General features: G+C 53.6%; 1 protein-coding gene across 1 annotated transcript in view; it reads left to right on the top strand.

Moving 5' to 3' along the window:
* The window catches only part of KAZN (kazrin, periplakin interacting protein), a 432584-nt gene extending 429008 nt beyond the window's left edge, over window positions 1-3576 (top strand). The window contains exons 14-15 of the mRNA XM_012662661.1: window positions 1248-1362; window positions 3004-3576. Of these exons, the coding sequence (XP_012518115.1) occupies window positions 1248-1362; window positions 3004-3168 (280 nt within the window). The 3' untranslated portion in view covers window positions 3169-3576. The remainder of the gene's footprint in view (window positions 1-1247; window positions 1363-3003) is intronic.
* Window positions 3577-15494: the final 11918 nt, after the last annotated feature.

Here is a 15494-nt window from a genome sequence, read left to right as displayed (position 1 = left end):
GCCTCCCAGAGAGCTAGGATTACAGGCGTGAGCCACCGCGCCCGGCCTTGTGGGAAGCTTTTTGATGACTAATTCAATCTCTTTACTTGTTAGAGATCTATTCAAATTTTCTATTTCTTCTTGCGTCAGTTTTAATAGTTTATAACTGTCTAGGAATTTGTCCATTTCATCTAGGTTAGGCAATTTGGTGGCATACAGTTCATCATGTAATTACGGCCTCCCTGTGACATGGAAGCTTTTGGCACCCACGGGTTTGAGAACTTAGATAGAGCAGCCATTCGATCAGTCAGTGCTGTCTCCTACACACCCTCCTCCCCTCCTTGGAACTTTCTCCGCAAAGTTAGCCCCAGAAGAAGCAGAATTTCTCTGAGGCAGCTTAAAAGATGTTAGAAGGTTTCTTCTCTTAAAGAGTGGACTCTCCCTCTGTGGTGACTCCTGGCTTTGGACCGGCCCTCTTGCCCCAACTCCATACCCTATAAGGAGCCTCAGTTTCTTTATCCACAGCACTGATGTGCTCACACAGCGGTTGGCAAACTTTTTCTGCAAAATGCCAGATAGTAAATATGTTGAGATTTGGGAGCCTTATAATCTCTGTCAAAAGTATACAACTCTGTCCTTATAGCAAGAAAGCAGCCATAGACAACACGTAAACAAAGGGGCGTGGCTGAATTCCAATAAAACTTTATTTATGAAATCAGGCAGCCAGCTAGATTTGGCCCACAGGCTGTAGTTTGCCTAATTCTATTCTAGCAGAAGCCTTCCAGGCTTTTGCACAAAGAAGGGTTGTCACGGGGGTAACTTCAGGCAACAAGCCAGGCAGGGGACACAGATTTCAAATGCAGAGCAGGGGAGACTCTCAAATCACATCTAAACAGCTAGAATCTGGGGACTCTCCCTCAAGCCTTCCCTCTCGTAGTACGGTCGGCAGCACCCTGAAGAGTTAAGAGCAGGACTTTGGAATCTCAAAGACCCGGGTGCAGATCTTGGCTGTGCCACTTACAGCTGTGTGATCTTGGGCAAACTGCTTAATCTCTCTGTGCCTCCTTTTCCTCATCTGTAACACAGGGCTGGCAGTTTCAACCTCTAGACACGTGGTGAGGATGACGTTTATAAAATGCTGAGCACAGCGATGGCGCATAGGAGGTGCTCAGTCGCTGCCACCAGTGTGAGTGTGTGCGTATGTGTGTCTCCGGGTGGCAGTCGTTGACTAAGCCTCCCTTGCTGACTCGACATGGGTATCTCCCCAGCTCCACAGGCATCCGGGAGGCTGAGCGCTTCGGAACGCCCCCCGGGAGGGCCTCCAGTGTCACCCGGGCGGGGAAGGAGGAGAACAGCAGTGGTCTCAAGTATAAGGCTGGCCGGGTAAGTGGCTGCTTGCACTAGCCTGTGCATCCTGCACACCTGGGAAAGGTCTCTTTGTCCTCTGGGCTAGGTGGCCTCTCCCTGCTGCGTGTCTGTGGCTCCTGCATTGCCCTGTGGGAAGGTAGGGTCAGGCCGGGTCACAGGTGCGTCCGGGAAAGAGGCCCTTCAAGAGACCTGCATGATGCCTCAGTCTCGGTGACAAAGGCTCCCACGAGGCTTAGAGTAGGGCACCGTATCTTGAAGTGCAGGCCTCACGTGCCTGCGTCGGAACCACCTGACACTATTGCTTGATGTCCAGATTCCGGGACCCGCTCCAGCCTCCCGAAGCAGGAGGTCTCTGGGGTGCGGTGGAAGCTGCAGGCAGCAGCCTGCCCAGAGGGTTCCGGGGCAGCCCAGACTCTGAGAACCACCGACTTGGATTTAAAACACCCGTGACCCGAGCGACAGCAAAGATGAACCCCTGGTGCCTCTGACAAAACAGGATGAAAACACGGGCAATGTGGGTCTGATCGCACAGACGCCCGTCGACGCAGATTCCGAAATGGAGATGTGTAGACACGGGTGGCAGAACTGGATGATCCAAGAATTCTTCCATTTGAAGAAGGAATGATCCCCATTCACGCGTAAACATGAATAAATTGCCACTTTTACCCTTAAATTCCCTGTTCTAGAACATGCTTTCTAATTGGGAGTGATATCGCCCCCCAAAGGAGTGACAGTTTGTTTAAGGTGGGGCACAAAAAACTTCCTCTTTTTATGTAAAATCACAGATACACACAAACAGGTGCACAGTATATCTGCGGTATTAAAATTGCATGGTAGGGGTACAATTGGGAAAAAACCATCTAAAAAGGAGGCAATAATAAAAAGAAAATTTGGGGACACTCACCTGGAAAGAAAGGCAGTCAAGTAAATAGTTACAAAGCACTGTCATGACTGCTGTAATATGGACACATACAAAATAGGAGAGAGATAGGTTTGACGGCCACTGTGCGTGGTAATAATAGTTGCTATTCACCAAGTCCCTACTCTGGGCCGGCACCCTGCTGTGTGCTTTACAGATGGGATTTCTACTCTTCGCAACAATTCCGGGAGGTAGAAATTACTATTCCCATTTTGTAGCTGAGAAAACAGACTCAGAGAGGGAAGGTGACTTGTCCGAGATCACACAGCTGGGAAGTGGCAGAACAGGAATCTGAACCTGGGTCTGTAAGTCTTTCTGTCACACTAGGCAGTGCTAGAATATTCCTTCTTGCCCTGGGTGTGCAGTCAGACCTCGTGCTCCTGCTCAGACGTTCTCACAAATATTCTCCTATACGCTCTTCCTCAACTGTCCTCCCACCAAAGGGGAAGGAAGGAGACTTTTGTGAATTATCAGACTGACAGTCTTTGTCCTCACCCTTGGCAACCAATTGAATCCTTCCAGTTGGGAACACAAAACTCTCTCCGAATGGTAATTCACAATCTCCTCTCGGTCTCCCTGAGCAGTGACTATTATTACTACTGGGAGGAGCACAGAGAGGTTAAGTGAATTACTCAAGGACACACAGCAATTTGAATTGGAGACATTTCCCAGATCTGAAAACATTTAATTCTTGTTTCTCTTCTTCTTGTCCTTTGGTCGTATTCTTGTCTTCTCAGCTGCCCCTGGGGAAGATAGGAAGAGGCTTCAGCAGCAAAGACCCCGATTTCCACGATGACTACGGCTCTCTTCAAAACGAAGATTGCGGAGACGATGACCCCCAGGGCGGGCTCGAGCAGTGCCGTCTGGAAGGCTACAACAGCCTGGAGGTCACCAACGTGTGAGGAACCCATGGCTCCACCAGACCCAAGGCAGAGAGACCCAGGCAGGAAGAGCAGCCGGATGGCCCGGGTGCCGTCCCCACTGTACATAGTGACCTCAGGCTGAGGGTGTTCCCCTGCTCCTGGGCAGAATCCCAGCAGACTGCTGCAGGGTCAGATGGGGAGTGCCCAGGAGAGAGAAGACCCAGCCTGCCTGTCGTGGGTGGGCCGTGGGCTTTGCCGCTAAACCCAAGGAGACTGGCCCGGAGGACGTGTCACGGCGCCCAGCCCCTCCATAATCCTGGACGCACCGACTCCGCCTGGGAGCAACTGTCAGCTGTTGGGCAGTCCGCGCGGTGCCCGGAGCCTAGACCTGAGCTGCCAAGGTGGAAAGAGGCCCACAGTTTCCCCAAACACCCTCCCAGAAGGAGCGGGCGGGACCTCAAGCCGACACCACGGCGCCCAGCACATTGGCAGTGCTGGCAGCAGGCAGAGCAGGTGCGGGAAGTGCCGCCCCTACTGAGATGTCAGGCAGAGGGGGTCTCGTCTGCAGCCCCCTTGGCTGAGAACTTGGGTCACTGAAGGTCTCTTGGGAGAATGCAAAACAGGGACTGGTCGTTCCCTCGACCTTAAGAGCTCCGTGTCACGTGGGGGTGGACATGCTGAAGAGCTGTGTGCCCTTCCAGTGTGGGGGGGCCGGTGGGTGAGCCATGCAGGGGTGGGGCTTGGTGGCAACATCCCAGGAAACGCAGATATCCTGTCACCAGCATGAAAGATACTGTGACGACAAGATCAGGATGACTGAGCTCAGTCAGTGACAACCGTATGGAGTGTGGCAATGGATTTGGGATCTGGGGCAGGGAAATGCTTGTCATCATTAACCCAACAAATCTTTGTGGTGATGTCCCTGTCACCCGAAACATAGGTGTGCTCACCAACATCCTGAGATGCAAACTCCACGGTGTTGGTGGAGAGAACCCCTGTCCCTTTTCTTGACCCACCATTGTCTTGCTGTGTGGCTTCTCCCCGGTGGCTTCACCTCTCTGTGCCTCGATGTCTTCATCTATACTACTTCTGGTTCCCTCCCAGGGACGTTGTGAGAACTAACACTTGCTAATGTCCCTAACACACTTTGTAACCTCTCAGGAGACAATGGGAAGCTATGGGTGTCTAATTTCCCATTTACAACACAGAACTGATGTTGGACTAGTTCTCTCCAAGTCCATTTTGGTTGGAGGAATGTGCGAAAGGAAGACAGGGAGTGTTTAATGCTCAGACTCACCAAGAGCCCCCAACAGGGCTCAACAAAAAATCAACCCCATGAGCACAGCCTTGAAAACCAGTTTGACTCGAGCATTCAGGCCTGACTTCATTGACCAGATGACTTTGCTGAGTGACGATTAGGGAAGGACAGACGTGTTGGGATTCTACACACACGCTGTTGTCAAAACCTGTCGTTTGTTGGAACCATGATGCTCGACCGCCTTTGAGGCCATTTGCAGCAGGAGTCAACGAGAGGTTTGAATCCAAGATTCGCAGCAGGTGTCAGCCGCCGGGCACCATCGGAGCACGTGTTCTTCAACACAGCAAATTGTTTCCTCTCCTGGGAAAAGCCGAACGCTGATGAACTTGGGAATTCCTCCTCCCTGGTGCCGAAGACCGTGGTTTTCTCTCTAACCTTCACGTAAGCACGGCCTTTCTTGCTACCTGACACCGAATGCCTAGCTGGTGGACAGGTGGGTGTCTGGCCTCCTAAGACACATTTCTGATTCCAGGCCTCAAGATGCGACTCCCTGGGGCTTGGCTCTGTCGAGGTTCAAACCCCTGTATCTCGATGACATTCAGCCTCATTCACAGGCTGCAAAGCCCACAGCTCAGAGAGGAGAGGGAAGACCTCCTCTAACCTGGTGCCACATGTCGCTCCCTAGCGACGTCCAGGTGACCCAGGACCCTGGAATCTGCCTGTAGAGAGGCAGCAAAGGCAGGTGCCCAGGCGGGCAATGGGTCCCGCAGGGCGAGTGAGGATAGTGGCAGAGGACGTCTGAATGCGGACCTGATGATTTGAAACCAGTGTTCGCCCAGGCTGTCAGAGACGACACTTGCATCGTTCCCAGACTCGATCCTGTCGGGGACAACTGGGGATCACTGGCAGAGATGGCACCGCCCAAAACATTCGCAGCACGAGGCCAGCAGGCCTGGGGCGACGCGGGTAGCCTCGAGTGCATCTTTTGGTCCACATCATGCCATTAGCCCGCTCTCGTGCACGAGGCTCCCCAGCTCTGGCAGCGGGCAAGGATGTGGAGCTGTGTTTTCAACATGAGGACGGGGCGGTGGTTACATGAACAACCTCCACGGAGTCAGATGGGGTGAGCTCCGGCTGCTGGAAAAATCTGCAACGTCGACTCCGCGTCAAGGGTGGGCAAGAAGCGTGGAGGGTGGAGACTTGGCAGAGACTCTGGGAGCTGATTGACAAAGGCTGCCAAGGGGCCACCTCCGGGATGGTGACCTGCCACATTCTGCCCAGACAGCCTGAGCTGTGGTCTTGGTCCCTAAAGGGTGGCTTGTTATGTGGGCCTGGGGACAACACGGATGTGCTTCTCTGGACGTTGCTATGGCCTGTGCCCGCTGGTGCTGGTCCCTTGAAAAGGGGAGGGGGGCTGTGGTGCCAGGGGCTGGGGAGCAGCGGGGTGGGGAGAGACACCCCACGTTCCTCCTGGAAGCCGGGGGCCAGAGCCCGCAGAAGGCACCTGCCCAGCAGACTGTTAGCTTTCTGCCCCCAGATGCCTCTGCAAGGCCCCCATCCTTGGCTGAGCCCCGCCTTCCTCCTAGAAATCCGTCAGTATCGCTGTTAGCAGACCCAGGCTGCAGGAGGCAGGGAGAAACCACACGACAGGCTGGGCCAGAGGAAGCAGAGGGCAGGGAATCTACACTGCCTGGCCTGCTGGGGGCCTCGGAACAGGGACCCGAAAGCTTGAGGTGACTGAACAGGGCTGGGTCTTGGCAGAGCGGGAAGATCCGGCAAGACGTGACTTCGGCGTTCACGGCAGGGACGCCCAGGACCCTCTCGCCTGCGGAGAAGAGCGCCCGTGCTCAGGCCTCGCGCCCCGGCCCGCTGACGCCTACACGTCCGTGCCGTCACCTCTGCTCTGCCTTTCCTGGAAAAGAAGCCCTGTAGGCAATGGCAGCTTCTGGATCTCACACTGTCACCGCTGCCTGGCTGGTGCAGAGCGTCTCCTGAGCCCTGGTGCATGAGGGGAATTTGTGGCTACGAAGGCAAGGAGCCGTCTGTGAGCAAAGGCGATGCTCCCGGCTGCGGCCCGAATGTCTTCCCAAGAGCGAATTTTAACACCGTAACAATAAATACTACTGCACAGCGCTTCGATGAGGTGACTTGTTTCTGCGTGTTGTCTCATTTAGTTTTCCCAGCAGCGTCTTTGAGAGGGGAGACTGTGAACCCATTTCACAGACTTGACAATGGAGAAATTAAGGTTGCAAAGGCCGAGGGGCTTGCCCGGCTCCGTAAAGCTGGGAAGTCATGGGGCGGGGACTGGATCCCAGCGTAGGACTCACCGGGGGCAGTCACTCAAGCTGAAGTTCAGGGGCATGCACTCTTTCCTGCCAGAAAAGTGCCCCACAGGGCAGTGCCTTCTGTCCCAGGAACCTGCAGTCAGAGGAGAACATGTCACCCCTCCCTTTGTGTCACTGCTCCCATTGCTAGAATGGATCTTGAGTAGCGGAACCGCAGGCGGCCGTGCACGGCGCCCTCAGACTTTCGCGTGCACATAAATCACCCGGTAGGGGAGGCAACCTTGGAACGCAGGTGCCGAACTGGGAAGTCTGGGGTCAGGCCTGAGATTAGCATCTCTAACAAGCTCTGAGGTGGTGCGGCTGGTCCAGGGACCACAGGTTGAGTACCAAGGTCACGGCAGAGAGACGGGCCTTCCTAGCAAAGCCCTAATCACACGAGGTGGGGGCTGGCGTGTGGGCTCCACCCAGGTATCCGCATGGCCCTGATGGCTTCTCACCTTCCCAAACCAGACCGTGTGCTTCTCCTGGGACAGGGACCCAGCCTGGCTCCCTGGCCCATGACCGATGTCAGGCAGGGGTGAGCACTGTGGGAGGGTGCACTGAGCAAGCTGGGAGACGAGAAGAGTCAGAAGACACTGAGAGAAAGGCCCGGTTTCTAGAAGCCAGCTGCAAACACTGTATGTCTTGAACCCTCCTGGGTGCCAGGACCTGTTCTTGGTGCTGAGATACGGCGAGAGAACTGTGTGGTAAAGGGGGTAAGAAACGCACCCATGACCAGGGTGATCGACTTTTCAGACAGTGGTAAGTGTGATAGTAACCTCAAGTGGGGCTAGGGGACCCCTGAAGGCTTTTGGGCTGAGACCTAAATTCTGAGGAGCCAGCCCTGCAAAGATCTGAGGGAAGAACATTCCAGGCAGTGAGTTCCTGAGCTAGAAGCTGAGGATATAATGGTGAAAAAATCCTTCCCAGACACTGCCCCCACAGAGCTCACAGTCTAGAGGGGAAGACAGACGGGAATGAAATACTCCCCCAGCAATGTAGGGTGTCACTGTGACAAGTCTTGAGAGCAGAGGTAGCTGGTGGTCAGAGGGCTTATCACATGGACATTTAACACAGCCAAGAGGAGGTCAGGCCTAGGCGGAGGGAATTTGGCAGGTGAAAAGGATTCTAGACAGCAGGCATGGCATGTGCAAAGGTCCTGTGGCAAGAGTAGCAGAGCCCCATGGCTGAAAAGAGCCCCATGTGGCTGGAGTGCAGAGGGTGAGGGGCTCATCTCCTGAGGGTATTGAAGGGACTTCAGGCAGCAGAACCTCTGCCGGGTCTCTACCCTGGGACCCTTGACCTGGCTCCTGCCCCTCTGTGTCACCCTGATACAATTAGTGCTACAACTGGACATGAAGCCCTGCCTTTGCTCTGCTCATGGCTACATCAGATTTATCGGGCTACACACTGATGCAATGGGCCCATGAGGTGGCCCCATGGGTTCCGGGGCTCAGCCGATGGGAAGCCAACTAAGGTGTCTGGTGGAAACCCAAGATGCCTGTTTGAAGCCACACTGCTTGTAAGGTGTGCTGCTGGTTTGCAAGGGTAGGGAACAGACCTTTAGCAAACTCGTACGAAATGCCCAGCTCTTCCCGATTCACTGGAACCAGGCAGGGCTTCTTTCTTTGGCTGGTTTCCTATAGCCCAGGCAGCCCTGGCATTTCAGGGGGTCATGAAAGGAAGGCCCGGCCCCCATGGAAGGCTTGAGCCTAATGCAGGGCTGATGGGAGGTGCTGGGTCTCTCTGAGTCCCAGTCTGGAGGGCAGGGGGCTGAGCTCTCATCGTAATTAGCAGCTAAGATCTTGTTTGTGTGCCTCTTCTAACCACTTACTGTGTGCTAAGGGCTTTGCACAAATATCCCTTTAATCCTGAAGGGCATGTACTGACGCTCCAAGTCTTCGCTGCTACTAGAGCCGGAACTTGAACTCCATCTGCATGAACCCTCCAGCTGCCTCTCAGATGGGGACCCACGTCCCAGAAGGCCCCTCAGCAGAGCACAGATAGATTCATGCATCTTGGTATTTGGCTAGCTGCCCTCGAGTAGCTTTGCGAGACCCTGCTCCCCAACTCTCTTTCGGCCAGGGTGGGTCTCCGCTGAATTCCAGAGCCTGTCATCTGGGCCTCCTCTGAGACATCCCACTCCTCGATTTTGCATTACGGTTATTTGTGGGGGGCCCACAGGGACTGTGACTCCTCCTGCACTGCATCCCCCAATACCATGTCCCACACACTCTTGTCGTTTATTAAGCAAAGGAACAGATAAATAGATACATACAAATTTACAGAGCCCTGGCTGCCTGGGAAGGACACTCTGCAGCTCTGCTGGCCAAAACAGCAGCCACAAGCCACACATGGTTATTTAAATTATTAATTAAAATTAAATAAAACTTAAAATCCCATTCCTCAGTTGCACTAGCCACACTTCAAGCACTTCGTAGCTGCATGTGGCTAGTGGCTACTGTACCGGACAGCACAGATACGGAACATTCTCACCACTGCAGAAATTTCAATTGGACTGTGCTTCTACGTAGCACCCAGAGGGGACTGAGGTTGCTGTACAGCCCTATCCTCAAGAAGCTTCTAATTTAGCTAAGGAAAAAAGAAAAACCAAGGCTCCAGAAAAACACAGCTAGAAAAACAAAAACACTTGGCTGGGAGAGATGACTCACACCTGTAATCCTAGCACTCTGGGAGACTGAGGTGGGAGGATCGCCTGAGTGCAGGAGTTTGAGACCAGCCTGAGCAAGAGCGAGACCCCGTCTCTACTAAAAATAGAAAAATTAGATGGGCATGGTGGTACACACCTGTCCTGTAGTCCCAGCTACTCCAGAGGCTGAGGCAGGAGGATCCTTTGAGCCCAGGAGTTGGAGGTTGCTGTGAGCTAGGCTGACGCCACTACACTAGCCTCGGCAACAGAGTGAGACCCTGTCTCAAAAAAAAAAAAAAAAAAAAAAAGGCTCTAGGGCAGGTAGAATTTCCATGTTAGCCAGTGACCAGTGACAGAAACCCACCCCAAAGACTGGTTTGAACATGAAAGGAAATTGCTCGGCTTATGTAAAGAACAGTCCAGGACTAAGACTGGCTTTGGACGCGGCTGGAGCCCAAGTGTCCCATGATGCCTTCGGGACTCTCATCTTTCCTCCTCTCTTGGATTTGCTTTTCTTTACAACAGTCCATTCTTGGACAGGTTGTCCCCATTTGTTGGCAAAATGGCCATGAGACAAACAGTGGCAGCTTGGCGACCCCTGCACGAGAGCCTCTCACCTAGTGGTTCTAGCAGAGTCTCAGGGTGGGATCCCATTGGCTTGGGGAGGGTTGCAAGCCCGGGGTTGGGGGGGGGGCCACCCAGGCTTCATGGCCCGAGGGGATGATGCAGGCACAAATTGTACAGCTCTTAAGTGCTGAAGGAACTGGAGTCCAAGAATGCCCTGTGGCTCCAGGGGTGCTGGGAAGCCAGTGGACCCTGTGACGTGGCCTCAGGGGCTTCCTCTTTCCTAAGAGACGTCTCCCCGCCCTCTAGGTGGGGCTGGGCGGCCGGGCTCCAGACGTGAGGAGCCCCCTTATAGTCAGAGGGAAAAAACTTAAGACCAAGCACCCAGCAGCCCACAGAGGTGCCAGAGACAGAAGTGAGAATTCAGGGACATCCAGCCCCGAACTCAGGACTCGTAAGTGCCAATATTGATGGGACAGCCGCGCTGTCGGGATAGCAGGACTTCTCAGCCTCGGCTCTGTTACAGTCTGGGCCACATCCTTTGCCTCTACTAGACTCGAGTACCACCACCCTTCTATCCAGCCACGGCAACCCCAAACTTCTCCAGACATTACCAAATGTTCTCAGTTGAGAGTCGCAGCTATATGTGTTTTTGCCCATTTACTCTCCGCAGCCACTGTCTTGGGTAGGCATTATTTTTCCCATCAGATCGATGGGGAAACCGAGGCACGGAGTGGTTCCATAGATTTCCCAGGGTCCCGCCCTAGGCAGTGGGAACTGGGATCTCAGCCTGGGCACTGGCTGTCTGTGGACTCTTGGTTTGTACCCACTGGGGCCTGGACCGAGGCTGGCTGGCCACACCCGGCTGTTTACAGTAAAAATTCCTGAAGCCAGATGTTCCCAGGGCGGGAGAGACTTCCTCATTGTTAAGTGGGGCCTGGGTGGAAGCTGGATGCACTTCCTCCACCTGGAAGAAGGTTGCTCTGTAAATTACAGGTTTAAAGGGTACAGACAGCCCCGTCAGCCCAGTGAGCTTCTGGCTTAAAACAAGGTGATAATTTAGGGACTAGAAAGGTCTGGTTCGGTGAGTACTTCTAACAGCTAAGCTCACACCGTGCCTGGGTCAGCCACAGCTTACTTTTTTTTTAATAGGAAACTAACAGGGCGTTTCGGACTCTTACCCAAGGCCTCACAGCCAATGAGCGGCCCTCCCCTTTCCGATCAAGGCTGGGGGACCCGGTGGGGCCGACTGTCCCCCAGGCTGTGCCACGTACACAGGGCTGTGTGATGTGGGGCTAACTCCTTACCCTGGCTGGGCCTCCGTGGCTTCGAATTGGATGTTCCCAGAGGTCTTTCCCTGGCTCTGAAGGGGTAGTGAAGGAAATTGGAAGTGTTTTTACCCCAAAAGATGGCATTTTTGACTTGCTGCACTGACTGAAGAAGCCTCAAGGTCTCTCTGACCTCCCCCCACCCCTCCCCACCATCCACGTCCCCCAAATCTTCAAAGTTTCTTTATCTGCGGGAGATCCTGACCCACCCGGGAGAACTATTGTTCTTCTCTTCCCTCCCAGTCCGGGAGTGCGACGGCACCCATCTCTCAGACTCATCTAAATCCCAAACTATTTACCAGATACTCTTCCTTCCCCACCCATCCCCCCGCCCCGGGTCCTGAGCTGCCCTCCGCAGAACTCCTCTTCCTCTCCCAGTATCCGTTTTATCCGAAGGCCTCTTAAGCTCCGAAACCCGCGGGGAGTTGAGTCCTCACTTTCTGAGGCGTCCTGTGTATACATGTCGTTAGGTTTATTCCAGGTGGGAACCCGAAAAGTATGTACAGGACAGAATGTGGCTGATACGAACAACAGCCGCAGGAGTCTGGGAGTCCCCGCACCTTGTAGGTGTCACAGCTGCAGCCGGCGTTCCTTCCCCTCCCTCCCGACAGAGACGAAGGCTGTCCCTCCCCAGCTCTCCTGATGAGGAGGACGCCAGAGCAGAAGGATGGACGCCACTGGGGTGATGGGGTCGTAGGAGTTGGCTGTTTGAAGAAGAATTTACTACAAGCAGCTGTTCTACGTCCTCTGCTGCATGTAGCAGGCAGCAATTCTTCACCTGCCAGTGTGGCCCAGAAACAAAGAACTGGACAGGGCAGGTGGGAGGGGGCGGCTCTCCCCGTTTATAAAAACCCCCACTAAACTCCCTTCTGTGCTGACTCTCTTTTCAGCTCAGCCCAACCGCACCCGGGGGAATAAACCAGCCATGTTGCTCCCACGTAGCCTGTGTGTGACGTGTGTCCTTTGGGTCATTCATTCACCCTTTCACCAGACACTATGCCAAAGCTAGTCATTGAGAGTTTTGAGATAGGGCTTGGGGATCTGCATTCTAAAGCTAAAATGCATATTTCTAGGTCTCCGAGATCCCGAGGCAACAGGTGTGGGGTGGGTCTGGAGCGTATGTATTTTTTTAAACCTCCTTTGGTGATTCTGTGGCACCACCAAGGGCTTGGGACCACGGCCCTGGATGACCTATTCCACGTAGACAGTCCCTGGGCCACCACCGCTCACAGTCCCACCATCTACCACTAGATGGCGCGACCCCTCTCCAGCCCAGCCCAGCCCAGCCCGGAAGGGGCACAGCAGACCAGGCCACCCAGAGATCCAGGTCCACCAAAGGTTCACATGGGCAGGGCCCTTACCATCCCTGGCCCCTCTCTGCAACCCCAAAGGGTGGTTCTTGCTGGAGAAATGTCTTTTGTTTTTGTTTCTCCTGCAGAAAGCAAGAAACACAGTTTAAGTCAGGCAGGCAAAATTTGGAAGCTGGCCTCAGGGCCAGTTGACAAACCTGCTGACGCCCCCAGCTGCCCTTCCAGCCAGGAGGCCCAGATCCTGAGCCCGGCACACTGCGAGAGTGACAGGCCGCCCGGCGAGAGGCGAGCTGAGGAACGGTCCGCGAGGCCGTCCTCTGTTGATGTAACTCCAGCACGAGGCTGCAGCCGTTTCTCCTCCTCTGATGGGTTGGTGGGCAGGTGGCCTCACAGGCCCGGGGAGGCGGACACACACCTGGGGATCTTGAAGCAAGGCCATACTCTTCACCTTGTCCTGCCACCGCCTCCTCTTCATGTTCCCACTCGATAAATGAACCTTCCTCCTGGCCCTGGGCATGCTGCGGAGGGCCTCTCCCTCTGGGTGCCAGGACACCATCGTGGCAGCCAGGAACGGCGTGTGGGGAGGGGGCGACCCTTGAGGCATATGCTACAGTTCACAGAAGGACTCCGCAGAATGATGGGCTCCCCCAAGATGTCCGGAACCTGTGATCACGTTACCTTACATGGCAAAGGAGAACTCAGGTTGCAGAAGGTTGTCAAACTAAAAATGGGGGGTGTGTCTAGATTAGATTATCTAATGGGCCCAGTGTAATCACAAGGGTCCTTAAAAGTGGGTGAAGGAGGAGCAAGAGGCGAGTTGGACGTAGGTGTGGCGCTGGAGGAAGGTTGGAGTGATGCGATGTGAGGACAACCCGACCTTCGTTGCTGGCTCTGAGGATGCGCCAAGGGGTGCAGGCGGCCTCTAGAAGCTGGAAAGGACGAGGCTATGAATTCTCCCCAGAGCCTCCAGAAAGGGACACGGCCCTGCCAACACCTTGATTTTAGCCCACTGACACCCATGTCACCTTTCCATTAAGTTACAAAACACCGTGTGAGGGCCAGGCGCGGTGGCTCACGCCTGTAATCCTAGCACTCTGGGAGGCCGAGGCGGGAGGATCGTTTGAGCTCAGGAGTTCGAGACCAGCCTGAGCAAGAGCGAGACCCCCCGTCTCTACTAAAAACAGAAAGAAATTAGCTGGACAACTATAAAATATATATAAAGAAAAAATTAGCCAGGCATGGTGGCGCATGCCTGTAGTCCCAGCTACTCGGGAGGCTGAGGCAGGAGGATGCTTGAGCCCAGGAGTTTGAGGTTGCTGTGAGCTAGGCTGACGCCACGGCACTCTAGCCCGGGCAACACAGTGAGACTTTGTCTCAAAAAAAAAAAAAAAAAGAAAAAAAGAAATGCTGCCCTCTTGAGCCTGAGTTTGTAGGAGAGAGGAAGGGACAGAGGAGACAGGGCCCTGGACCAGCAGTCAGAGGACGTGAGTTCAAGTCCAGCACTGTCTCTGATGTACGGTGAGAACCTGGGCACGTAAGCCATGACCTCTGCTGGTGTCAGCTTCTCGTCCATCTAGAAAGGAGAGCCTCTGGACAGTCTAGTCCCCTCCAGCCTTGACACTGTGGATTCCAGAACAGCTGGTGATGTTATGATTAGGACGCTAGGCCAAACAGACCCTAAACTTGGTGGCTCGGGGGGCCAGTGTTCCCCAGGGTAGCATTGGTGGGGTGGGGGAGGGCCAGGTCCACCCCGCACCCTCAGCTCTGTGCTTGTGCCCCAGAGGTGCCTGCTCTTCAGGGGCCCATCCCCAATGTCCTGTGGCCCCAGAAATTGGTGTTTATGCCGTGCAGCCTGGGGGCCGCGGAGCTACTTAGCACAGCCCCGAGTGGCGGAAACGGCCTGCGTCTGAGCGCTGTCTCAGGCTGAGCCCAAGGAGTGGGCTCAGCTGGGCTGGGGATGACGGGCTTTATTATTCATGTCAACCATGAAGGATTGTCATTTTTGGGACTGTCAGCATTCCCTGTCACCTGACAAATGTATTTGTCACCCATCACGTATTTGCTGTACTAATATTGCTCTGGTTTGGGGAATAAAATGGACTTGGAAGACAGAAAATGGAAAAAAAAAATAAGATAAACGTATTGTATGCCCAACATTTGGATTAAGAGGGAGATGTAAATATTTTTCTAACAACACAAATTCTATTAACTTTGCAATCAGTTTTTATATTTTCCTATCTAAAATCTTAGATGAATTACATAAGTGAAAAGTTATTCATGCTGTTACAATACTTTCTACAATTATTCATATGAGCTAAATAGACATGTGTGGGTTAGCTTGGCAGATCACCTTGGGTTTAATAACATTGTTGTTATAAGAAAATCTATCTTAATTCCCAGGCACCCACCTATCAAGGAACTTTTGGAATGTACCCAGCTCGTTAGGTGTGGACTGGCTGATCCCATAAAACTTCCGTGAATATTACAATCAGCACATTCAGCTTGCAGTTGTCACTCGTAATGTCACTGGGTGAATAAGGCCAGAATAACTTTTTCTCTCCTGGGCAGCCCTGCTGTTAAAGAAGCCCCATTTGTCTGCAGAACCCTGCACCTGGGAGGAGAGAAATCATTCTCAACACAAGGGGCAAGGTCTAATTTAAAACCTTCCAGGGAAGAAAGATACCGATAATTTCACTGGAAAAGAAGAACATCAAGTAATTAAACTGGGGTCTTCTAATGGGGCTGGGGCAAGTTTAAAGATTCTTAGACTCTAAAAGAGACCCTGGATCACGATTCCACCGTAGAATGGTCACAGGTGCCTGAGCTAGTCATCCTTTCAGCCCTCAGGTGACCAACAGGTGTACCCAGGGTGGTCACCTCTGGCCAGATCAGCCTTAGCTGTTGATCCCAGGGAGCCAAGCAGAGCCCTTG

The sequence above is a fragment of the Propithecus coquereli genome, unplaced genomic scaffold, assembly GCF_000956105.1.
Source record: "Propithecus coquereli isolate 6110/MARCELLA unplaced genomic scaffold, Pcoq_1.0 Scaffold77, whole genome shotgun sequence".
NCBI classification, from domain to species: domain Eukaryota; kingdom Metazoa; phylum Chordata; class Mammalia; order Primates; family Indriidae; genus Propithecus; species Propithecus coquereli.
This window is presented reverse-complemented; position numbering and strand designations above follow the sequence as displayed.